The sequence below is a fragment of the Mobula birostris genome, chromosome 14, assembly GCF_030028105.1.
Source record: "Mobula birostris isolate sMobBir1 chromosome 14, sMobBir1.hap1, whole genome shotgun sequence".
NCBI lineage: Eukaryota > Metazoa > Chordata > Chondrichthyes > Myliobatiformes > Myliobatidae > Mobula > Mobula birostris.
This window is the reverse complement of record NC_092383.1, coordinates 61,661,724-61,688,902: the sequence shown is the minus strand read 5'-3', so window position 1 is coordinate 61,688,902 and position 27,179 is coordinate 61,661,724. Positions and strand designations below refer to the sequence as shown.

Here is a 27,179-nt window from a genome sequence, read left to right as displayed (position 1 = left end):
ATGCCAGAGAGTGGTGGTGGATAACTGTTTGTCAAGTTGGAGGCTGGTGACTAGTGATGTGCCTTAGGGATCTGTACTGGGTCCAATGTTGTTTGTCATTTACATTAATGATCTAGATGATGAGGAGGTAAATTGGATTAGTAAGTATGCAGATGATACTAAGATAGGTGGCGTTGTGGATAATGAAGCAGGTTGCAGAGAGATTTAGGCCAGTTAGAAGAGTGCGCTGAAAGATGGCAGGTGGAGTTTAATGCTGATAAGTATAAGGTGCTACATTTTGGTAGGACTAATCAAAATACGACATACATGGTAAATGGTAGGGCATTGAAGAATGCAGTAGAACAGAGTGATCTAGGAATAATGGTGCATAGTTCCCTGAAGGTGGAATCTCATGTGGATAGGGTGATAAAGAAAGCTTTTGGTATGCTGGCCTTTATAAATCAGAGCATTGAGTATAGGAGTTAGGATGTAATGTTAAAATAGTACAAGGCATTGGTAAGGCCAAATTTGGAGTATTGTGTACATTTCTGGTCACCAAATTATAGGAAAGATGTCAACAAAATAGAGAGAGTACAGAGAAGATTTACTAGAATGGTACCTGGGTCTCAGCACTTGAGTTACAGAGAAAGGTTGAACAAGTTAGGTCTTTATTCTTTGGAGCGTAGAAGGTTGAAGGGGAACTTGACAGAGGTACTTAAAATTATGAGGGGGATAGATAGAGCTGATGTGGATAGGCTTTTTCCATTGAGAGTGGGTAGATTCCAACAAGAGGACATGAGTTGAGAGTTAGGGGGCAAAAGTTTAGGGGTAACATGAGGGGGAACTTCTTTACTCAGAGAGTGGTGGCTGTGTGGAACGAGCTCCAGTAGAACTGGTAGAGGCAGGTTCAATATTGTCATTTTAAGAAAAATTGGGTAGGTATATGGACAGGAAAGGAATGGAGGGTAATGGGCTGAGTGCAGGTCGGTGGGACTAGGTGAGGGTTAGCGTTTGGCACGGACTAGAAGGGCCGAGATGGCCTGTTTCCATGCTGTAATTGTTATATGGTTATACGGTTATAATATATGTACATGCAATGGCCACATAATTAGGTTTCTCTTGTATCTAATAGAATGGCCACTACCACTATGTCGACTCAGGCCTAGGGGGCCAGCGTCGGACAATAGAATGGCCACTGGGTGTACAATGGTAGTCGTCTGCTGCTGTAACCCATCCACTTCAAGTTTTGACAGGTTGTGCACTTAGAAATGCTCTTCTGCACACCACTGTTGTAAAGTGTGGTTATGTGACTTACTGTCACCTCTTGCCAGCTTGAAACAGTCTGGTCATTCTCCTCTGACCTCTCTCATTAACAAGGCGTTTTCGCCCACAGAACTGCTGCTCACTGATTGTTTTTGTTTTTCGCACGTGTCTCTATAAACTCTGGAAAGTATCGTGCATGAAAATCCCAGGTTCTGAGGCACTCAAATTACGCCAATTCAAAAACCTTTTAAAGAATTGAAAGAAATACTTTGAATCCTAAATTATTTGAATAAAGTTGCAAAGTTACTAATTATTTAACCATAAAAACTCTTGATAAAATGAATGTTGTATTTCAGAAAATGTCAGAAATGCGTGAGTAACAAGGGGCTGAAGTCTTTTTGCTATTACTAAGGAGAAGGTATCTGGAAGCTGAAAAGTCTGAAGGTAGCGAAGTCACCCAGACCAGATGGTTCTGAAAGAGTGGCTGAAGAGATCGTGGAGGCATTAGTAATGACCATTCATGAATCACGAGATTCTGGAACGGTTCTTGAGGTCCAGAATATTACAAAAATGTCGCTCCACTCTTTAAGGAAGGAAGGAAGACAGAAAAATGGAAACTTTTGGCCAGTTGGCTCCAATAAATAATGACAGAGATATGTATACAATATACATCCTGAAAATCTTCTTGACATCAGCCTGAGATGCTGAGTTCCAACCACTTGACTTCAGTGGTTGGAAAGCTGTTGGAGTCTATTATTAAGGATGAGGTTTTGGGGCAGTTGGAGGCACATGATACAATAGGCCAAAGTCAACATGGTTTTCTAAAGGGGAATTCTGGCCTTTCAAATCTGTTGGAATTCTTTAAGGAAATAACAAGCAGGAGAGACAAAGGAGAGTCGGCGGATGTTGTTTATTTGGATTTTCAGAAGGTCTTTGACAATGAACCTGATCAGATGTCAGTGCATTTTGGAGATAGTGTTCACAATTATATCTCCTTTACCATAGCATTGGAGAGGGATAGGAACAGATAAACTAGGAAAGGGTTTAATTGGAGTAAAGGGAAATATGAGGCTATCCGGCAGAAACTTGGAAACATAAATTGGAAACAAATGTTCTCAGGGAAATGTATGGCGGAAATGTGGCAAATGTTCAGGGGTATTTGCCTGGAGTTCTACATAGATACGTTCCAGGGAGACAGGGAAAGGGTGGTAGGGTACAGGAACCATGGTGTACAAAGGCTTTTGAAAATCCAGTCAAGAAGAAAAGAAAAGCTTATGAAAGGTTCCAAAAACTAGGTAATGATACAGATCTAGAACATTATAAGGCTAGCAGGGAGGGGTTTAAGAATGAAATTAGGCGAGCCAGAAGGGGCCATGAGAAGGATTTGGTGGGCAGGATTAAGGAAAACCCCAAGGCATTCTACGAGTGTGTGAAGAGCAAGAGGATAAGATACGAGAGAATAGGACCAATCAAGTGTAACAGTGGAAAAGTGTGTATGGAACCAGAGGAGATAGCAGAGATACTTAATGAATACTTTGCTTCAGTATTCACTACAGAAAAGGACCTTGGTGATTGTAGGGATGACTTACAGTGGACTGAAAAGCTTGAGCATGTAGATATTAAGAAAGAGGATGTGCTGGAGCTTTTGGAAAGCATCAAGTTGGATAAGTCACTGGGACCAGATGAGATGTACCCCAGGTTACTGTGGGAGGTGAGGGAGGAGATTGCTGAGCCTCTGGCAATGATCTTTGCAACATCAATGAGGATGGGAGAGGTTCTGGAAGATTGGAGGGTTGTGGATGTTGTTCCCTTATTCAAGAAAGGGAGTAGGGATAGCTCAGGAAATTATAGACCAGTGAGTCTTACTTGAGTGGTTGGTAAGTTGATGGAAAAGATCCTGATAGGCAGGAGTTATGAACATTTGAGAGGCATAATATGATTAGGAATAGTCAGCATGGCTTTGTCAAAGGCAGGTCATGCCTTACAAGCCTGATAGAATTTTTTGAGGATATGACTAAACACATTACTGAAGGTAGAGCAGTAGATGTAGTGTATATGGATTTCAGCAAGGCATTTGATAAGTTACCTCATGCAAGGCTTATTGAGAAAGTAAGGAGGCATGGGATCCAAGGGGACATTGCTTTGTGGATCCAGAACTGGCTTGCCCACGGAAATCAAAAGGTGGTTGCAGATAGGTCATATTCTGCATGGAGGTCGGTGACCAGTGGTGTGCCTCAGGGATCTGTTCTGGGACCCCTTCTCTTCGTGATCTTTATAAATGACCTGAGTCAGGAAGTGGAGGGATGGGTTAGTAAATTTTCTGATGACACAAAGGTTGAGGGTGTTGTGGATAGTGTGGAGGGCTGTCAGAGATTACAGCAGGACATCGACAGGATGCAAAACTGGGCTGAGAAGTGGCAGATGGAGTTCAACACAGCTAAGTATAAGGTGATTCATTAGCACCTACAGAACAATACAGGCCCTTCAGCCCACAAAGCTGTCCTTTCCTTAGAAATTACCCTTTCTATGGTTTCCACATCCTTCTTGTAGAGAGGCGACCAGAACTGAGCACAGTACTCCAAGTGGGGTCTGACCAGGGTCCTATATAGCTGCAACATTACCTCTTGGCTCCTAAACTCAATCCCACGATTGATGAAGACCAATGCACCGTATGCTTTCTTAACCACAGATTCAACATGCACGGCAGTTTTGAGTGTCCTATTGACTCAGGCCCCAAGATCCCTCTGATTCTCCACACCGCCAGGAGTCTTACCATTAATACTATATTCTGCCATCATAATTGACCTCCCAAAATGAACCATTGACAGCCCTCCACACTGTCCACAAGGTCCTATTCTCTCACATTTTCTCCTCTTGCTCTTCCCTTACTTGTTTTCCTTAATCTGTCTGCCAAGGCCTTCTCATGGCCCCTTCTGGCTCTCCTAATTTCTTTCTTAAGCTCCTTCCTGCTAGCCTTAAGATCTTCTCAATCTCTATCATGACCTAGTTTTTTGAATGCTTCATAAGCTCTTCTTTTCTTCTTGACTAGATTTACAACAGCCTTTGTACACTACGGTTCCTGTACCTTACCATCATTTCTCTGTCTCATTGGAATATGCCTATGCAGAACTCCACACTAATATCCCCTGAACATTTGCCACATCTCTGCTGTACATTTCCCTGAGAACATCTGTTCCCAATTTATGCTTCCAAGTTCCTGCCTGATAGCCTCATATTTCCCCTTACTCCAATTAAATGCTTTTCTAACTTGTCTGTTCTTATCCTTCTCCAATCCTCTGGTAAAGGAGATAGAATTGTGACCTCTCTCTCCAAAATGCTCTGTCACTGAGAGATCTGACACCTGACCAGGTTCATTTCCCAATACCAAATCAAGTACAGCCTCTCCTCTTGTAGGCTTATCTACGCATTGTGTCAAGAAACCTTCCTGAACAAGCCTAACAAAGTCCACCCCATCTAAACCCCTCGCTCTAGGGATATGCCAATCGATATTTGGGAAATTAAAATCTCCTACTGAAGGTAGTGTTGAGGAAGCAGAGTATCTGCAGAAGGACTTGGTCAGATTGGAGGAATGGGTAAAGATGTGGTAGATAGAATATAATGTAGGGAAGTGCATGGTCATGTACTTTGGCAGAAGTGATAAAGGCATGGATTATTTTGTAAATGGGAAGAAAATTCAAAAATTAGAGGTGACGGACATGGGAGTCGTCGTGCAGGATTCCGTAAAAGTTAACTTGCAGGTTGAGTCAGTGGTAAGGAAGGCAAATGCAAACCTAGCATGCATTTCGAGAGGAATAGAATACTAAAGCAAGGATGTAATGCTGAGACTTGGGCCTCTTACCTAAGAAAGGATATGCTGGCATTGGAGAGTCCAGAAGAGGTTCCTGAGAATGATTCCAGGAATGAAAGGGTTAATACATGAGGAGCATTTGATAGCTCTGGGCCTGTAACCATGGGAGTTTAGAAGGATGAGGGTAACCTCAATGAAAACTATTATTGAAAGGTCCAGATAAAATAGATGTGGAGAGAATGTTTCATGTAGTAGGGGAGTCCAGGACCAGAGGGCACAGCCTCAGATTTGAGAGATATCTATTGAGAACAAAGATGAGGAATAATTTATGTCAGAGGGTGGTGAATCTGTGGAATTCATTGCCACAGACAGCTGTGTAGGCATTGGGTATATTTAAGGCGTAAGTTGATAAGTTCTTGATTAATCAGTGCATCAAAGTTTATGGGGAGAAGGCAGGAGAATGGGTTGAGAGGAATAAAAAATCAGTCATGATGGAATGGCAGAGCAGATTCAATGGGTCAAAGGGCCCAATTTTGCTCCTATATCTCGTGATCTTTATCTTTCACCCTTTTTCAAATGAGAGACAGATCTTGGGAGAGAAGCCAGTGACTGATTTTGGGTTCTGACACAGAAAAGTTTAAGAGCCCATGACTGAAATTGTTCAATTTGAATATGCAGTTACTTTTGTTTTATACTGTCTTCAATCCTCTGGTGCTTCGATATTTACGTTATCAGCCTCTTCCTTTAGCACATCTCCATCTAAAATATCTTAAAATTGAAGATATTAATTTTTCATAGTCATGACATTCTGTTAAATATTTCTCTGCCTTCAGATGCGCTACATTAATTAATGCATTTCTTTCAATGAGATTGAAGAGAAGTTAATTTTAATTTTAATTAATTTTAAAGTAATCAAAAATAATTCCATTTTGTTTGGGATAAAATCATTAAAATGATGTAACCAAGAAGCCAATTATATCTCAGGTTGTTGCAGAGTACTACAGCCGAGAAGGCCAAAGAGCCCACTGAGTCAGAGCTGGTTCGTTTGAAAAGAACCTATCACAACTCCATGTCCTTCCTCTATCTGCTTCAAGCGATAGTTAGCTTCTAATCATTGTTCTTTAATGTAAGCAGGAATTTACGTTTGACATATTTTAGAGGGAGTAGTTTAGGCAGATATGACGCACACACTACACAAGTCTGCTTCACACAATAATTTATGGGATGGGGGAGCACTCTCCCTTCCACTGCAACTTGTACCTGCCACCAAATGGAAGGAGTTAGAAAGGTTTTAAAACTAAATTAGGAGTATTTATAACTGGCAGATTTGCTTTCTAACAACAGAAAATGAAGAAGGACATTTTATTATTTTCAATGATCTGTGTGAAGATGTGGGTGGAAAGATGTCTATGCCAACCCAGAAGTCATTAATAAGGTCTGACCTTTCCTTTTTTCATACTTGAGCTTCACAAAGATTGTTAAGGCAACTTGCCAGCATTTAATGAAAGCTGATACGCAGTCACCACTCCAGGATGGTGGTGGTGGGCGGGGGGGGGGGAGGGGGGGTGGTGTTGGTGGTGAGGCCAGGAATACTGATAGCCCTCTGCAGAAACAAAAGCAAAAGTGGGCTCTTAAATGAATAGGAACTACTGTAGAAGAATGGTTAGAGTGGGACTGGCTGTGGCTGGGAAGAAATTTGTAACACACCATGGAACATTTATGCTCTTGTTTTGCTCCAGGATACCTTTAAGGATGTTTGGATCAGACTGCACCAGTTGTTTAAGATTCACTGGGTCAACCTCTTCATGGTTTCCATGGATATAGATTCCACCCGAGATTATTCCAGAATGGTTTCAAGGACTTGCCCTTATCAGCAATGGTAGGATCTTCCCTGTTTTAGGTGAAATGCTGCTACCGAAATCTACAATAGACAGTATCGTTAGGAAGGGTCCAGAAATTCCTGTCCTGTCAACATCTCCTTTCCACTTATAACAATTCAGAATTATGTACCTCCAAAAAAAAATTATTGCTTAAGATTCAAGGTATGTAGTTTTGAATTGACAATCTCCATGATGGAATGGTAGAACACACTTGATAGGCCAAAGGGCCTAATTTTGCTGCCATGTCTTATGGTCTTTATCTTTTACCCTATTTCAAATGTGAGATTGATTTTAGGAGGGAAGCCAGTGACTGATTTTGGGTTCTGACACAGAACGACATGGCTAAATAAACATATTCCACTTTTGTTAACTCTTTGAATAAAAAAAATATAATCTTCCTTAAGATCAGACTTGTTATATTGCCTGCAATCAATGGTTACCTACATCAAAGTAGCATAAGACTCTTTTGTTCTGGGTACCAGAAGGGAACAATAATCACAATGTTCAAGGACATAAAAAAGGAAAAAAATGAAAGCTGCAGTCTGAATTAATAAACCTACCAGCCAACACACTTGTTAATGACAAGGTCAGGAAAAATCTGTGAGCAGCTTAAAATATTTTACTTCCTAATTTTCTAAAATCTGTTGAGTATCTGAACATGGACGTGCAGCAAGTTTTCATGGAAAACACCAAGCCAATCAAAAAAAATATTATTATTGTCCTGCAGTGCAAGTGCTAAGCAACATTGAAATCTAAAGGAAACTTACAAACACATATTTCAGAAGTAGCACTTGACATGAATCAAGATTGCCACATCTTAAGTCTTAAATCCATCGTAGCATTTTTAAACATTTTCCTGAATGTTACAATATCTAGTTGTTTTATTTCGTTAATTGGTGCATGCACTCAAATCACTCAGCTTCTTTTTTTAAATAGAAGTCATCCTTAAATGATTTGTCTCAGTATTTTAGAAACCTGTACATAATAGTTTGCATTAACCTCAGAATTAAAAAAATGTTTTTTTGTATAAATTTTCATGATATAAAGGCTTGCAGTGAATTGTATGTGACATCTTTCTTCACCAAGTGGTTCCTGAAAAAATGTGCAGTATTTCATAACTTGCAGGATGTCTTCATGAATCTTTACTGACAGAGGGCAATATCACTCAGCCGGGGTAAGTTAACAGCTTCTGCTATTCAGACATTGAATATAATGTCCTTACTCTTGTGCTCAGCTTCCAGGCATACAAATTTTATTTGTATACTGCAGCTCAATCATCAAATTTGGATGACCTTGGTTCAAGAATATAGTCACCACAGGGTGAACAGCTTCCCATTTGTTCTTAAGATTAGCTCTACTTCCGCAGGAAGTTTGTTGGAAGAAAGGTGCAGCAATATGGCAAAACAAATTGAAAGTAGTGCAGGACAATAATGCAACTGGCCAGTTGGTTAGGATCATGGTTTATATGCCATCACAAGATGGAATGAATATCTTTTAATTAGTCAAATTAAAACAAAGCCCATCATCACTTCTGAATGATGGACTCAATGGATTTCATGAAATTGACTGGTTCTGCACTTGCAATACTTGTGATTGTGCACTGAATTTTATGTTCCTGATGGTTGGGATCCACACTGTAATTTTGGAAGCAGCAATTTTCTGCCAGCATTGACTGTTGTTGTGACAGACAGCAGGAAGAGCCATCTGTAAATCTCTTTGCCTGCAAGATGGTCACAATGACATTGCATGAGTTTCTCTGGTGCATCCCCAAATTTAGCCCCATTTCCAGACTTCAGCCACATCTATACAGTATATCCAAGTTCCCAACCCCAGCCGTGACCACAGATCAGAATTTCACTTTTCTGCATCCCTCTCTCCCCACCGTGCCATCCCTAAATCTACAGTATGAACAGGGTCAATAAAGTTGTGCACAAAATGCATGTTTTTGATAATTGATCTTTCACTTCTCTCAATTTTTCTTCAATAAATCATCATTAAAAAAACCCTAAAAAGTTTAACGTTAAACATTTCTAAATTTTGATAACAACTGGTTTCATTCATTGGAGTACATGCCAGCTTTTTGCAAGAGTAGGAACCTCATGGTTTTCCAGTGTTCTTTACCCACATCAATGAGTTTTTTTTTAAATGGAGAGTTAAATTTCTTTTGAAAGTTTACAAATTGGCTTCCATCACATCTCTCCACAAATGCTGCCTGACCTGATATCCCAAGTTCTCTTCTGTATAATTTCACTTGGCTCAGAAGGCTGCGTTGTCGTCATGTACGCTGTAAGACTAGCCATGATGTGGATGCTGAGAAGGATATTGAATGTTATCCAAATTGGCCAAACTTGAACTAGTGGGGCCAAAGGGTTTTTCCCATGCTATATGCCTGTGACTATCACATGAAATTTCTTTGCAAATAAGATTTAATTTTAAGATTCTATTCAATTTAAAACTCCACGAGTTGACTGCTCACTGTAATATTTCTATAGATGTACAGTGGAGAGAATCTTAACTAGTTGTACCACAGCCTAGTATGGAAGCACCAATGCCTAGGAATGGAAAAGGCTACAGAAAGTGTTGGATAGTTGCCATTAGAGGCAAAGTCCTCTTCACCATTGAATACATATACAGGAAGCACTGACACAAGAAAGCAGCTTCCATCATCAAAACTCTCCCACCATCCAGGCTATGCAGTCTTCTCACTACAGAAGGCTTCAGGTCTCACACCACAAAGTTCAGTAACAGTTATTACCCACAACCACCAAGCTCCTGAACATTCATAGATAACTTCAGTCACCACTGATTCTACAACCTACAGACTTTCAAGTCATGTTCTCAATATTATTTTTACACAATGGTTGTTTGTCAGTCTGTGCCTGTTTATCTATGTTTTTTCTCCTGTAGATGCATACAAGAAAATGAGGTAGTATATGGTAATGGTGGCTAATGTAACTCCACTTTTTAAGAAAGGAGGGAGAGAGAAACTGGGGAATTAGAGACCGGTTAGCTTAACATCAGTGGTGGGGAAAATGCTAGAGTCAGTTATCAAAGATGTGATACCAGCACATTTGGAAAGCGGTGAAATCATCAAACAAAGTCAGCATGGACTTGTGAAAGGAAAATCATGTCTGACGAATCTCAGAATTTTTTTGAGGATGTAACTAGTCGAGTGGATAGGGGAGAACCAGTGGATGTGGTATATTTGGATTTTCAAAAGGCTTTTGACAAGGTCCCACACAGGAGATTAGTGTACAAACTTTAAGCACACGGTATTGGGGGTAAGGTATTGATGTGGATAAGGAATTAGTTGGCAGACAGGAAGCAAAGAATGGGAATAAACAGGACCTTTTCAGAATGGCAGGCAGTGACTAGTGGGGTACTGCAAGGCTCAGTGCTGGGACGCCAGTTGCTTACAATATATATTAATGACTTAGATAATAGAATTAAATGCAGCATCTCCAAGTTTGCGGATGACACGAAGCTGGGCGGCAGTGCTAGCTGTGAGGAGGATGCTAAGAAGATGCAGAGTGACTTGGATAGGTTAGGTGAGTGGGCAAATTCATGGCAGATGCAATTTAATGTGGATAAATGTGAGGTTATCCACTTTGGTGGCAAAAACAGGAAAACAGATTATTATCTCAATGGTGGCCGATTAGGAAAAGGGGAGGTGCAAAGAGACCTGGGTGTCATTATACACCAGACATTGAAAGTGAGCATGCAGGTACAGCAGGCGGTGAAAAAGGCGAATGGTATGCTGGCATTCATAGCAAGAGGATTTGAGTACAGGAGCAGGGAGGTACTACTGCAGTTGTACAAAGCCTTGGTGAGACCACACCTGGAGTATTGTGTGCAGTTTTGGTCCCCTAATCTGAGGAAAGACATTCTTGCCATAGAGGGAGTACAAAGAAGGTTCACCAGATTGATTCCTGGGATGGCAGGACTTTCATATGATGAAAGACTAGATCGACTAGGCTTATACTCACTGGAATTTAGAAGATTGAGGGGGGATCTTATTGAAATGCATAAAATCCTAAAGGGATTGGACAGGCTAGATGCAGGAAGGTTGTTCCCGATATTGGGGGAGTCCAGAGCAAGGGGTCACAGTTGTAGGATAAAGGGAAAGCCTTTTAGGACCGAGATTAGGAAAAACTTCTTCACACAGAGAGTGGTGAATCTGAGGAATTCTCCGCCACAGGAAACAGTTCAGGCCAGTTCATTGGCTATATTTAAGAGGGAGTTAGATATGGCCCTTGTGGCTAAAGGGATCAGGGGGTATGGAGAGAAGGCAGATACAGGGTTCTGAGTTGGATGATTAGCCATGATCATACTGAATGGCGGTGCAGGGTCAAAGGGCCGAATGGCCTACTCCTGCACCTACTTTCTATTTAATTGAAATTCGATATATAGGTGGAATTAATTTCAAACCAACTAATTATTTCCTAGTTATTTCTGAAGTTAGGATGGAGGTGTGAAACAAAAATCACCTTAAAGCAGGAAGTAAGGCATTGAAACCAATACAACATCACACACCCCCTACCCTTTATCTTTGGTTTATTCTATCTGAAATATTTTCCAGCCCAAATTCCAGGTGGTTAATTTGATTCATTTCTTCACTTCACCTGTGGCAGAACCTTAAAATATTACAGCCTTAAATTCCTTCAATTTTCCTGTCTTACTGTACCTTTCTAATCTCCAGTTGCACCCAAACCCCTGGCCCCACACTATTTATTCCTAAATCCAAATGCTCACTGAAAACTAATTATTTACCACCACTTTGGTCACATTCTCAACATTTCTTCAATTTCTGACGAATGCCTAGTCATTTCCACAGGCCACTTCTAAAGTACCTCTGATGCCTTATTGTTTTAAAATGTAGAATCTATACTGCAACTCCATTTGATTGCATTACAAGAAAATCTGAAAAAAGAAATCAAAGTTAAATAAAATGCTACAGCATGGCCTGAGATTCAATTATTAGATTCCATGCCAGCTCTCCAGAAGAGAATTCTTTCCATTATTCCACATATTCTACTTTATCACTTATTTTGAAAACCACCAATGAATCAGTCTCTGAAGATGCTGCCCAGCCTACAGAGAATTTCCTGCACAGCAGTTTTATCCTACGTTTTCTTCCGCATTGTGCTTCCAATCATTGCTGTTCAGCACCTATTTTTTTTGTGGTAATTTCCAGTACATTTGATTTTTTTCCATTTCATCTCTACTTGTTTTTATTATTGACAGCTTTCCTTAAATGACTTTCAAATATCAACAACAATCTCTCTTCCTCCCCCCCCCCACCCCCGAACTTACAAACATTGACCTCGAGGCATCCTATTTTCTGTTGGGATGCAGTCCCATTTCCAGTGATTTCTAATTCCCTGAACAAACAAATTTCTAATCAATTCAGAAGCTGTTTTCCTCGTAAGTACTGATGAGTTCCGATAGTCCAATTCCCAATTTTTTTGGAATCCCAGTTGTTCTGCATCTGGCACACCAGGTCCTTTTTTCCCCCAATCGTCCCTAGACCAAGGTCATATTCTCCATCTCTCTTTAAATTTACTCAGTTCACTGGAAAATTCACTGAACTACAGCGTTACAATTGCGTCGGGACATTAGTAGGTGTAATCTCCAATAGTCCGGAATGTTTGTTAATCCAGCAAGAGTAATCACAAGAGATTCTGCAGATGCTGGAAATCCAGAGTAGCACATTTAAAATATTGAAGGAACTCAGCCGGTCAGGCAGCACCTATGGAGAGGAATAAAGAGCAGGCATTTCAGGCCAAGACCCTTCATTAGGACTGGAAAAGAAGTGCGGAAGTAGCCAGAAAAAGGAGGTGAGGGGAGGGAAAAAAAAGAGTACAAGCTAGGCGATGGGTGAAACTCTGATATGCTTCCTCCTTCCCTTTCTCCCATGGTCTATTCTCCTTTCCTATCAGATTCCTTCTTTTTCATCCCTTTACCTATTCCACTTACCACAGTTTAGCTTCTCACTTCATAGCCCCTCCCAGCCCACCTGGCTTCACCTATCACCTTCTCCTCCCCACACCTTTATTCTGGCTTCTTCCCCCTTCCTTTCCAGTCTGATGAAGGTCATCTGTTTATTCCTTTCCGTAGATGCTGCTGGCTTCCTGAGCTCCACTACTAAGAATGCCAGTTTTACTGAAGTCTAACATCACCTCATCTTAAACATATACAAACATCTTGAAACTTCTTTTAATTCTCCCCATATCCAATATTGACATCCAAATTAAAACACTGCAAACATTATTTTCTGGATGTAATTTGAAACCGCAAATTAAACATTTAAATAGTACCCCATGAAATGAAATTTACAATTGAGGATAAAAAGATATTACAAAGTGATTCCTAATATAGCCCACTGACGACATTGTTTACATTGTCAGAGGCTGAAATCATCCAGGTGCATTATGTAGGATTGGAAAAAAGGCTCTTATCAGCAAAATTAAACCACCTCAAACTTTCTCCAATTTGCATCTGAAGTACTTAAATTTGGATTAGCATCTTTTAATAATACCACAGTCATTTTACTCAAAACCCCAAAAAATTAAAAACATAATTTGTGTGAAATGATAAAAAGACAACAGAATGTATGGATGTATTTATTACAGCGCTAGCCTCAAATGACAAAAGCAACAGTACATTAATCACCCGCAGGACAATTATCTGACAAGCTGACTGTACAAGTCAACAAGCTGTTATTATACAGTACGTATCAACATTATTTGTTTCTTAAAATTGTAGAATAAAGGATTCACTTAAAGCCAGTTATAGTTCAAGTAAAACACACAAGCTATTAGTCCTTCATTCTCCGTACACAATAGCAGAGACTGCTAATTTTTTAGCTTTTACGGCAAGTACCTGTATTTAAGCAAATTACTATCTAGTACAATATTTATCACAAATCTGTATGTTTTAAAAATTCCAACAATTTGGCTTAACTTTTCATGTACAAAACCGCAATTGAGAACAGATTGTAAACTTATTAAAAGGCAAGTGACAACAAAAACAAAAGCTGATCACTTTTTACGTTACCTGTCAAAAGTAAAAATACTTCAATGTGCAACAATAGGGATGTGCTATTAAAAGAGCAGCAGTTTAAATACTTAAGGACATTTGCAGGCAAAAATTAAAAATTAAATGTGAATGTTAATAGCTTGTCTCATTCCTCATCCTGAGTAGTTGCTACGCTTTGATGGAGTTTCTTTAAAAAATTGTGGCATAAAAGAATCAAATTTTCAAATCAAGTTTAAGCTGTTAAGCATGACCACTACTATTGTATATATCCATAAAAAGCAATTTAAACCTCATCACTGTATTAGTGATAGTGTGTATGAGGCAGCTGTGCCCATTTTATATAACTAATTACAAAGATCCCAAATTTTATAATTTTTCAGTGTGGTTAATCTTTGTCATTGCTGGAAATAGGCACAATCAACTGCAAAGCAGGCTAATGTAACTAAGTATACTGTGAATTTATTTTTGTTCGGTTGCAAGAAAATAAAAGTCAGAATGTGGCCACCTGTGGTACTCTCCACCATATTTTCAAATCTGACTGAATCACCAGAATCCAAAGTGGGGAGACAAAAACAACCCGAGGCAGAAATACTTAGTACCTAGCAACAAAAACAAAAAAATACCTGCAACCTCAAGGCTTGAGATACAATTGAACAATAAAAATCAATCTGGTACACCTGAACTTTTTCCATAAGCATCTTCTCCATTGAATATGTCAATCTTGTAAACAGCCATGATTTATATCAACTCTTTATTGATTACATACTTAATGCCACTGACTGATAATCTGGTTATTCCCTATTCTAATATTGGACTATTGGAGAATTGTTGAGGTGAATCAATAAAGCTTTCACCATCTTAATTTGCGTTCCAGATTACAACAATGACCACACCACACTCCATCATTTACTGGTAACAGGCATTCAATTGATAAGCCTCTTTTTATAATGTTTTATAATTAAACATATGGCTTCACTACAGATGGCCTGCACTCTTTATATAAATTTTATCCACTGTAATAAGCAGGTCCAAACTACACCAAATTATCTTTGAGGTCAAAACAAAGGCCAAGGACATTATGTGGTGAAATGAAAAAGATGTTTACTCAAATGTTGTAACTGAGCCACAGCACAAATCCCCTGAGCATGCTTAGTTGATACAATGAAATGTAAATGTGTTTCAGTACTGGCATTCTGGGAGAAGAAATTTCATCCTACATTGGGACTTGGTAAGCATGCATATTAAAAATAAAAAAGTCCCATTTATATATAACAAAACCCCATTCGTATTGACAGTGGGTAAAGTACCAAGCTTCACAAGGTCAAATTTAGTAACTCAGCTTAATTACATAAAAACATAAAAAAGTGCAAAATAATATTGTACACTCTGTCATGATAAAAACATTTGACCTCTTGTTGGACACCTTTTCAAATCATTTCTTTAGGGAAGGAGGTCGAAGTTAAACATGGCAGGTCCTGGGTATGAGCAAGAAACCAACATCCTTGTCCTCAACTGCGTTTGGTCTTTGAGTGCTGAATGAGCCACTGTAGTGTTATATCTGAAATTAATTTGAAAAGTTAGAAGTGCAAGCAGCATAAAATTGCACACCATGAGTACTTGAATAAAATATCACTAATTTGATTTTATCACTACTTTCATTCCAGACTAATTATGGTTATGTTGCATTAATTGACCGTTATCTCAAGCATGAACTGTTTCCTCCATTTAAAGATAATTTCCAAGTGATGATTTTACTAGCTGTATGCAGCATTCCCAATTCTCAAAACATTAACTAGAATTCAATCTATTAATCAATATACATAAAATATCCAAATATATTTAGAAACAATATGTTCTGGGGAATAATAAGTCAAATACTTTTCACTTCCAAGACGTTTTCTTAAAATAATAAATGGCCAATAGGCACCAAGAAACTAACCCCAATATGCTATATCCAGAGTTGAACTTCAACATTCTATTAAAATTCAGCAACATAAAAGGAACTTTATATTTCACTGAAGCATCTCTTCTTGTACTATTTTATACTACCGGTTTAGTAGAATTTAATTGATAGGTGCTTTATTGTGCATTGAGCTAGCTTAAAAAAACAAAGTCATCACAAACTGGAAGCATGAAATTCATACTTTGAGCACAATGAGACAAAAATATTACTAGCTCAGAGAGCAAAACTACATTAGAGCAAAAAAAAATCTTTCGTTTTCACCAGTGGTTAAGACTTCCATAAAAAGTAGAATAATTGAAATAGGCTTATTATTGTCTTATGTACTGAGGAACAGTGAATATCTATTTTGCAAGCCATCCATATTTCATTACACCATGCACTCATATAATACAAAAAAAAGCAATAAATGAAAGCAGAATAAAGTGTTAGTTACAGAGAAAGTGTAGTACAGGCAGATGACAGGTGCAAGTCCATAATGAGATAGATTGTGAAGTCAAGAGAGCCCATTTTACTGTACTAAGGAACCATTTAAGAATCTTATAACAGCTATCTGGGTGGCAGGGTGGAGATACATCTTTATCAAAGGAGGAGTATGGTGCTCCTTCCCTCTGCTAGACTGCAGGTAACACCTGCTTAGCCCACTGATATGAGTCACCTGAAGCCATAGGAGCAACTGGAGCATTTCACAAGTCCTGGTTACGCCAGCCAGACAATCTCTGAAGATTATTGATAATGGCTGGGGACATCTGTCTAGTAAATACACCGCCCAGAAGATGGCAATGACAACACAAACAAAATGCTGGAGGAGCTCAGCTGGCCAGGCAGCATCTACAGAGAAGCGTACAGTCGACAGTTTGGGCCAAGACCCTTCAGCAGAACTGGAGGAGAAAAAAAAATGAGTAGTAGATTTAAAAGGTAGGGGGAGGGGAGAGAGAAACACAAGGTGATCTGTGAAACCAGGAGTGGGAGGGATGAAGTAAAGAGCTGGGAAGTTGATTGGTTAAAAAAAAGATACAGGGCTTGCAAGTAGAATAAGTGCTACACCTGCCCCTATACCTCCTCCCACACTACCATTCAGGGTCCTAAAATGTCCTTCCAGGTGAGGTATCACTTCATCTGTCAGTCTGTTGGGATCATATACTGTGTTTGGTACTACCACTGTGGCCTCCTTTATATTGGTGATTGGGAGATAGGATGTAGATTGGGAGACCACATTGCTGAGCTCCTACTAGAAAAAGCGGGATCTCCCAGTGGCCACCCAATTCCTCTTCCCATTCCCATTCCAATATTTCAATCCATGGCCTCCTCTGTGGCCTCGATGAAGCCATACTCAGGTTGGAGGAACAACACCTTATATTCCGTCTGGGTAGCCTCCAACCTGATGGCATGAACATCGATTTCTCCAACTTGCAGTAATGGCCTCTCCCCTCTTCCTCATCATTCCCTATCCCCTTTTCCCACTCTCACCTTATCTCCTTGCTTGCCCATCGCCTCCCTTGGTGCTCCTCCCCCTACTTTCCTTCTTCCATGGCCTTGTCTTCTCCTATCAGACTCCCCCTTCTCCAACCCTGTATCTCTTTTACCAATCAACTTCCCAGCTCCTTACTACACCCCTCCCCCTCCCAGTTTCACCCATCTCCTTGTGTTTCTCTCTCCCTCCTCCCCCCACCTTCTAAATCTTTTTTTCTCCAGTCCTGCTGAAGGGTCTTGGCCCAAAAATGTCAACCGTACTTTTTTCCCCATAGATGCTGCCTGGCCTGCTGAGTTCCTCCAGCATTTTGTGTGTACTACTTGGATTTCCAGCATCTGCAGATTTTCTCTTGTTTAAGATGGCAATGATAAACCACTTCTGTTGAAAAATTTGCCAAGAACAATCATGGTCATGGATCACCTATGTCATATGATATGGTACATAATGAATGAATGATAACAGCTGTCTTTCAGAGCTTTATTTCAAATAATAATTATAATAAAGCAGTGAATTCATGGATTCTCTATTTCGCTTTACATATCCTTCACAGTATAATAAAGAGGAGTTCAGAGAATTCCTACATTTTAGTACTATTTACAACAGTCATGAAAGCCAAAATACAGACAAAGGAATAGAGACAAAGAAGCTTCAAGCGGAATTTTAAAAAATATGGCATTAAATGTTTTTGACTATTATCATAACAACATAAAAGGGGCATGTATCTAACATCCTTGAACATACTGCACAGTTTTTGAACAGATTTGAAGTGGTGATGGCTGGATTCTCAATAAGCAAGGGTGAAATATTACAGGGGGCAGAAAGGAATTTGAAATTAAGGTTACAGTCAGATTAACCATGACTTATTGAATTATATGGGAGACTTGAGGCCTGGGTGGTCTACCCCTGCTTCTAATTAAAAGCAATAAAGGGATTGCTGACAATGAAAAAGACCCCCTCCACTTCAGCATCCAGCATTTAAAGAACACTGTATAAATAATAAAACTGATGGAAAAGGGGAAAATCCAATTTTGTCCAGCATAACCATTTTTAAAAACGAAGCTTAGGGCTATGCTCCTAACCTACCAGCAGCAATGTAATGTCGAGGGATTTCTGTTTCTCATTTTCATAAGCAACCTTTCGTGTGTCTCACTACTGACCAAATCATAACTTTATTTGTTGTAAGACAAACAAAGCTGAAAAAGCGATCAAGAGAATGGGTAATAGGAAAATAAATACTTCATTATTTTCAGCAGTGCCTATAAAGGTAATGTTAAAAAAAAAAGCGCTAATAAAACTGTTGCCATCTGTCACTATACCATTAAGATGGGAAATGCTCAATTTAAAAGATTCTATATATAATATCATTAATCATATCTAACATCATGAGAATCTTATTAAAACTGGAAATATTGCCAGAAATATGAAAGCTAAAACTTTATCACCACTTGACTTAGATGTTCACAAAAACTTGCACTGTCTTTATGGTGAGATATAGCAGTGATGCCAAGTTCAGAGAAATCAGCCTGCAGTAAAAGTGATCTCTATTGAGGAATGGACTTGATAAATGATAGTGCGTTCCTTTCTATGAGCACAAAATAGTCAAGTTCACTTACACCAAAGTCAGAAGTCAGGAGGATCAACTTTCACCCCGAGAACAAAGCAAACAACTTGGGGTGAATTGTAATGTGACACACAGAATTTCTACATTGTCAAGGCTTTGGATAAAATATTAAAATCTCTGGTATGTTTCTTCCATTAATTAAGATGAACATAAAGGATCCTATGGCATCACTTGGAAGAACATTATTCTGGCTAATATTATTAGTCATTATTTTGGCCAGTCTTATTCCCTCAACAAGTAAATCAAATAAACAGCTGCTTATTATTTGATTCTTGTTTGCAGAATCTTGCTTTGTACAAAATGAAGCACATTCCCAATGGCAACAGCACTAAAACACTTCTGGGGATCTTCATGAAGATATTAGCTTTTCATCTCACTTGTCCATCTCTGCACTTCATGTACTTACATCCTGTTGTTTCAGAGTTCAGCAGTTCACTCTTAGCCCAATAATTTGTCAGAATGGCTCCAATGAGATTTGGCTTCCAACCAATTGATGCCACAATTTAACAAAATGCTAAAGGCAATCAAAACTACAAACTTTATAACCTTACATTCATTAACTTTACATTATCTATTACAAGATGTTTACAGTACTTGTGCAAAACTATATTAATATTTTGTGGTTTATCAATAACTTCTGACAAAAGGTCACGAATTTTCTGTTAACTTTGTTTCTTTCTTCACAGATGCTGTAAAACCAGCTGAGCATCTCCAGCAATTGTTGGTATTTTACCTAATTTATGCTCTAAGTCTCTATTAAAAATGAGATGTATGAATTGTGTTTACAAGATAGAATAAAGGTATATTAAATTTAGTTTAGCATAGGATCATTGTTGATTACATGCAGATTATTAAAAAGATCCACCTGTCAGATACAGTAACTGTACCAAAGCTGTTTGAGATAGAAATATAACAAGGCTTACACTGTCAAAGGCTTCCAAGATTTTCTTTTTAATATCTTACAAATAACAGATGGATTTTTAAATTTTTATCCTGCAAAGAAAAGTACATCTTACATTTCATCTAACATGCCTTACTCTTTAGTAAATTTGCTCTGAAGGCACAGTGCCAAAACCATTGGCAAATGAAAGCAAAGTGAAAAAAAATCCTCTTACAAAATGCAGCCACAGCCTGATTGAATTGCAAATCTAGACTCCAGCTGTCCTGTACAACTGAATGGAAAAATGGGAGGCAGATCAAAGGACCTGACCTAGATCTTTATTTTTCACATGACCTGCCTATTCAAAGTTCGCTGGTGCGCAAGAGATGATCATCTACATATTCTTTAATTTGCTCAGAAGCAATTACCTATGTTATCCTTCTCCTTGCAGGAGATGGAATAGCAGCAGATTTCTCGGTCTTGAATAGCAGACAGGTTCCTAGCAAAATGAAACAAAGGGAAGTATTAATTGTGAAATGTTCACAGAACCTTGAATATCTTGAAATGTCCATTATTCCAATCTGAATAATTATATAATCGATAGAATATAATTATATAGTTGTAGAATTTAGATAGAATTAAATAGTGAAAAAGATTAAATTTAGTTTGCAAACCCTATTAATGCTTAATACAGGGAAAATTATTTGCTCTGAGTTAAATAAGCCTTCAGAAAAAACATCGATCAGATTTTAAAAATATCCTGAGATAAGCCCATTTTGTAGTTTGTTAAGGGTTTACTTCTACACGTAGATACAAATTTAAAAAATTAATTATACAAGAGGAACAACAGAGCACACCACCAACTGCACATTGAAATTGTTTCAGTTGAATACTTCATTTTATATGCACAACACCACATGAATGTCAAGAAATCTACTTAATGCAATCATCTTTGAAGGTGGGAGAAAACGATAATATTTGTTTTAGTGCAATTCTTGAACTGAAGGAAACACTAGCTCGGCAACACTAATTAATGCAATTTGGCTTTTGTAGGTCTGGCAGAAATTTTTAAAAATAGATAGAAGAATCAAATTTTTGTTCTGGAAAAAGAGATTCCAATCAAAAGGAGAAATTATGTCAGAAGATGTTTTATCTTCTTCTGGAAAACCAAATTTTTAAAAGTGATTAATGTCAACTGTTCCAGATATAAACGGTTACAGGTTTCAATGGGCAAGGAGATGACTGAAAAAATGCCCCCTGAATTCAGGAGTTGGCATTCAGAACATCATTGTGAATTTTGAATGATAATATTTCTGGGATGGCACCAGAAAGCACTAAGTTCATACAGGGTTATCCTCCACCATGAAGCCCCAACATGCCACAATAATTTGAATTGATCCTGATCGATTAGAGTTAGTATTTCAAAAGCTATGAGCTTTGAAAAGTCGCAGAACTGCAGAAACTCACGTTTTGAAACATCAAACAACAAAACACTTTAATAACTAAAAGAACAACTGGATTTGGATAATTACGTTCATCGTGGTAAAGAACAGGGTCAACGTTCATTCAGAAAGAAACAAAGACAAGAGAAACAGTAGATGCTCTGTGGAGGCAAAAGGTATTCAGGTTGAGGTTGAGCTCCTGCATCAGGACTAAGGGAGAAGAATGACTGTTAGTATATAAAAGTAAAAAGGAGAGGTGAGACAGAGGCTGGTAGGTGGATGGAACCAGATAAAAAAGGGTAGGATAATAGGCAGATGGAACAAAGTGGAAAAGGAGAAGATGGGAAAGATGAACAAAGGGAGAATTCAGTTGGAAAGCTGAGTGTTAGGAAGAGCACTGGAAATGTGGATTACCTGAAATTGGAAAATTCAATGTTCCTACCATTGCGTTGTAAGCTATCCAAGTGGGACATCAGATGCCGTCTTATAATTTGTGCTTGACCTTGATACATAGGGCAATGTCGTACATGTGAGAGTAGGGAGGAGTGTTAAGATGAGATGTAACCAGAAACTTGAAATGCTTATTGCAGAGAACTCCACAAAATAGACATCTGGTTGATGCTAGGATTCACCAGAGTAGAAGTAGATCAGTAGGAAGAAGTACAGATGAATATCTGCCTCACATGGAATAGCTGTTTTAAGTTCCCAGTTGCTGGTGAGGGAGGAGGTGTAGAGACAGGTGTCAGACTTCCTTTGGTTGTAGGGGAAAAGGAAGGATGAGAAGGAATGAGCAAATCAGGGAGTCAAGAACAGAGTGATCCCAGAGGCACAGAGGGGGAACAAATGCAGAAAATCAGTTTCAGCAAACCACCCAAATGCGATGTATTTAATTTTTTGAAATGCTTATGACACTTTTGAACTAAATGTAACATAGATCTTAGCTGATATTCAGTTGCCAAATTGGTTTATTTTTATCACATGTACCAAGGTACAATGATAAACTTACCTTGCATACCAATCAATTCATTACAACAATGCAAAGTAAAACATTAACAGTGCAAAATAAAATGTTAGTTACAGAGAAAGTGCAGCTGTGCAGTGCAAGTAGACAATAAGGCACAAGGTTATAACAAAGTAGATTGTGAGATCAAGACACTTTCTTATAATAGGCAACTATTTAAATGTCCTGTACCAGTGGGATAGAAGATAAAAATTGATTTAAATTTTTTCATCTCATTTTAGTTTTCTAATTAAATCTGTGATCTTCGATTACTGACTTTTCTGCTAATGGAAGCAGCCTTTACACTCTCCATTAAAGATTTTTGAAACCTTTCAAACCCAATAAGAGTGGCAAATCACTGCAATTCTCTTCCTCAGAAGGTTGTAAATGCTAGATCACTGAAGATAATTAAAGAACTAGATATATCTTTGAATGGTGGTGAATTTAGGATTATGGGAAACTAGCACAAATGAGCTGAGGCCTGTGACAAATCCACCATGATAACATCGAATGGTAGAGCAGGTCTGAGAGTGAGGTAACTTACCCAAGATCCCAGTTGATTTTGTTCATTTATCAAGGAGAACAAATCCTACTTCACTAGTTCTAGAAGCGTTACATCTCTAGTTGTGTTTCATTAAATCTCTCCAAGGCCTTCCTGATATGAGGGGTGATTGATAAGTTTGTCGCCTAAGGTAGAAGGAGTTAATTTTAGAAAACCTAGCACATTTATTTTTCCTACATTTACACACGTAGTCCAGCAATCGTGGAGCATACGGATCCCTTCTTTGTAGAAGTCGGTGTCTTAGACTTCCAGAAAGTGGTCCACAGCAGGGGTGATTGATAAGTTCATGGCCTACAGTAGAAGGAGATGAGTTAATAACTTCAAACTTTCTCCATTTTCACTCAAAGAGTTGAACTGCACATGCATGTAACAAGAGCTGTATAACCCATCTCCTTCTACCTAAAGCCACAAACTTATCAATCACCCCTGCTGTGGACCACCTGGAGGTCCAAATCGCTCTCGTTACGTGCATGTGCAGTTCAACCCTGAGTGATAATGCAGAAAGTTCGAAGTTAATAACTTATCTCCTTCTACCTTAGGCCACGAACTTATCAATCTCCCCTACTACAAAGAAGGGATCCGTATGCTCCACAACTGCTGGACTAAGTGTGTACATGTAGGAGGAGACTATGTTGAAAAATAAATGTGCTAGGTTTTCTAAAATTGACTCTTTCTACCTTAGGCCACGAACTTATCAATCACCCCTTGTATATGAATAACTAATTGTAATGCACCAGTTGAGCCCTAACCACTATGTTTATTTTTGATGTTTATCTCTACCAAACCAGGTCATTAATGCTAAAAACTGAAGTGCTCCAATTTTCCAAGAGACTCCATCATAAATTCTAGATAATTCTCTAACAATGCCAATAACTTGATGATTACTTCAAGTCCTTTGTTTTGGCATTGCCTGCCTTTACCTCTTGTTCTTACCAATGTATAATCAATTCCACTAGTGACAGCAAAACTTTGGCATCTGTAGACATGATATCTTTAATGCTTCAGACACTGGCAAGACCACCTTGGATTACTTAACTCCATTTCACAAGCAAAATCCTCCACCTCACCCAACAATTCTCCCTTAGCTTTCCAACTGCTGATTTTCCTGACCTTAACAATGTGCTAATTTGTGGTCATCAATCATACCACTGAACACGTAATCTCCTACTCTGATAACTCCTTTGATTATTTACTAGGTCCAGAGTCTCAAGTGTCTTGACTGTGGAGTTTTGAGCACCATGCATCTGTTGCCATATCTGACTTGATAATTTAGTGAAAAAAATGTACCTACTCCTTCAAGAATTTACCTACTACTTGAAGAATGAAAACAAGTTAAAAGCCAGAAACTATGCTCTGATGAAGCACCCTGGAGCTGAAATACTCTCTTTCTACAAATATCAACTGTCCTGCTGTGTCTCCATGATTTTACTTTTATTCTTATGTAACAGTCAAATATTCACCTACTTTACTCACCTTCAATGCAAAAAAGCTGTTCCTCCTTCCACCCATCTCTCCAAATCCTACCATGCAACTGTAAAACCTCTCCAACCAAATTCTTAGTTACCTTATGTACTGTAAATCTGCCTGTTGGGTTTAACTATTCTTTACAGTTCTCTGGGCCTGTAGATATTCCAAAGGCACTTCTCCACAGAAAGGTTTATATAGCTGCACTGACATCATCTTGATTAAAAGCCATCAATCCCACTAACCTACTTTAATCTTTATGATATTCAATATATAGAGAAGCCCAACTTTCTCCAATGTTCACTTTCATGGAACTCCCATGCATGATCTCACTGTTTTCTGTTAATCTGGTCAGGAAAGGGCATTTAATCAGCACACCTTGATCTGCATGTTGAATTTTGCTGGCATTATCACCAGTTTTCAAAGGAAAAAATTATGTCAGCATTTATGACACTTTATGACATTTAGACAGTTTTACATATCATATTAATGTTGTCACGGAGGAGCAAGAACATCTATAGGGTTTCTGTCAGCTGCAGTTTTTTTTTGTTTTCATTTTATCTTCTACGAGCATTAAAATAAATCTACTTACATTTTTTCAATCAGCTCTTTCTCATCCAGTGCATTGGGCAGGTCTCGTTTGTTCCCCAGGACCAGCACCTAAGAGAAAAAAAAAACTCATCAGTTTATTCACAAAGTAAAACATACACCAACTCAGAAAAGTAAAATTTTACAATAATACATCTTGCATCAAAAGTTAGGACTTCAAATTTATCTTTCTTCATATGAACGTATAGTCAAAATATTACGAAAGTCATCAAACATCCTCCAAACAACTGCCAATGGAGTTACGAATCATTCAAAGTCAATGAATTAAAGCAGGAGCGTTTTCAGTCAAAATATATGTGAACACCTATTCCAACTAAAAGAATTGTAATAAATTACATACTGTTAATTATCTAGCAATATATGTGCTGACAAGAACTGTCCATTCAATATTATAGAAAGCATAAATTGCATTCCTATTTCATTGTAAATGGTGTTTCAAAAGCACTTAACTCTTACAATCTCAGCAATATCTGCAACTCTTAATTTGGTGTCAGGAATGCATAATTAGATGCCAGGTACATCACCATTTCTGTCCTGCATACTTGCATCAACCTAGTCATTTCCTGGTGGTCTGGGTGATCAAACCAGATTATGTGATTTGAAAAATTTCAAGAAAATGTAATGATCATGGACAAACTATCCTAGTTACAATTAGATTAGTGCACATCAGAAATAATGCAATCAATATAATCATATCTGTGGTCTTGCAAATTCTGTTCTTAGCCATAAGAAATGTTAAAATTTAGTTTAATAATGAACAACCAGCCTCTGAAATCGGTGTTCTAAATTTAAATAAAGGCAGTTACAGAAGCACAAGGGCAGAGTTAGCTAAACCAGCTTCAGTGACATACTTAATGACATAGAACAGTACAGCATAGTAACAGCACACAGCATTCTCAAATTAATTACTCTCCTAATCCTTTTTCCCTGCCCACAGACCATATCCCTCCATTTCTGCATACTCACATGCCTAAGATCTTTTTTGCATGCCTCTATCAGATCTGCCAATACCTAACAAGGCACTCAGGCATCATCACTCTCTCTGTTTAAAAAAAAGTTTCCCCACACATCTTCTTTTAACTCCCTCACCCCCACCTTAAATGTGTATCTTCTGGTACAGGTGTCCCCCGCTTTTCGCTTTACAAAACCTTGCTGTTACGAAAGACCTACATTAGTTACCTGTTTTCACTAACAGAAGGTGTTTTCACTGTTATGAGAAAAGGCAGCACGCCAACCTTCTCCCCCGGAACTGCATTCTCGCCGGCATTGTTTAAACACGTGCCTGTGAGCAGCCGTTAGCAAGATGAGTTCTAAGGTATCGGAAAACCCTAAAAGAGCTTGTAAGGGTGTTACACTTAGCATAAAACTATACATAAACAGGCGTTTTGATCGTAGTGAACAAAGTAAGGACAAAGTCAGTTTGACTTGTGGAAGTTGACAAATGTGATGTTGAAGAGGTTTTGGCATCCCACAACGAAGAACTGATAGATGAAGAGCTGATGCAATTGGAAGAGGAAAGAATAACAATCGAAACCGAATGCAGTAGCGAATGGACCGAAAGTGAAGTCGTCCAGGAACTGAACGTGAAGCAACTGCATGAGATGATAGAAAAATGTCAAGCATACTGTCATTTTTCAAGCCTTCCACATCAGCCACAGCAGATGACGAACCTCGACCTTCGACATCGAGGCAGGCAGACATAGAAGATGATGACCTGCCTGCCCTGATGGAAACGGATGACAATGAGATGACACCCCACTGTCCCACCACCCCAACCCTTGAGCCGCGAACCGACACATTGCTGCGGAGAATGCAGCGGTAGCTGAAACACACCTAACACATCTTTAAGAGAAAAGCCAAAATAAACAAGCTAATTAATTGGGCGCCACCCGGCACGTAAATATCGGCCCAGATCAGAGGCGATTAATTGCGTCGCCTTTGATCAAGGCCAACATTTACGTGCCGGGCAGCACCTAATTAATTAGCTTGTTTATTTCGGCCTTTTTCTTAAAGATGTGCTGGGTGCCTCCCGGCCACCGCTGTACCGCTGCATTCTCCGCAGATCGGCATCGGTCGGCGACCTGGAGGTTAGGGACCACTGCACCACCCCAACCTCCGACGACTCAGCCTAACACACCATCATCAGTGTGCTCGGCGCTGTCTTCCCAATTCCAGTAAGTGATGCTACACTGTACATAC

At 38.9% G+C, this 27,179-nt stretch overlaps 1 protein-coding gene across 1 annotated transcript in view; it reads right to left on the bottom strand.

The window, feature by feature from the left end:
* Window positions 1-13,537: 13,537 nt before the first annotated feature.
* Window positions 13,538-27,179, bottom strand: part of LOC140209506 (ADP-ribosylation factor-like protein 8A) — a 64,692-nt gene continuing 51,050 nt past the window's right edge. Inside the window, exons 5-7 of the mRNA XM_072277752.1 lie at window positions 24,964-25,031; window positions 20,332-20,402; window positions 13,538-15,526 (exon numbers count right to left, since the gene is read on the bottom strand). Coding sequence (XP_072133853.1) covers window positions 15,477-15,526; window positions 20,332-20,402; window positions 24,964-25,031 — 189 coding nt within the window. The 3' untranslated portion in view covers window positions 13,538-15,476. The remainder of the gene's footprint in view (window positions 15,527-20,331; window positions 20,403-24,963; window positions 25,032-27,179) is intronic.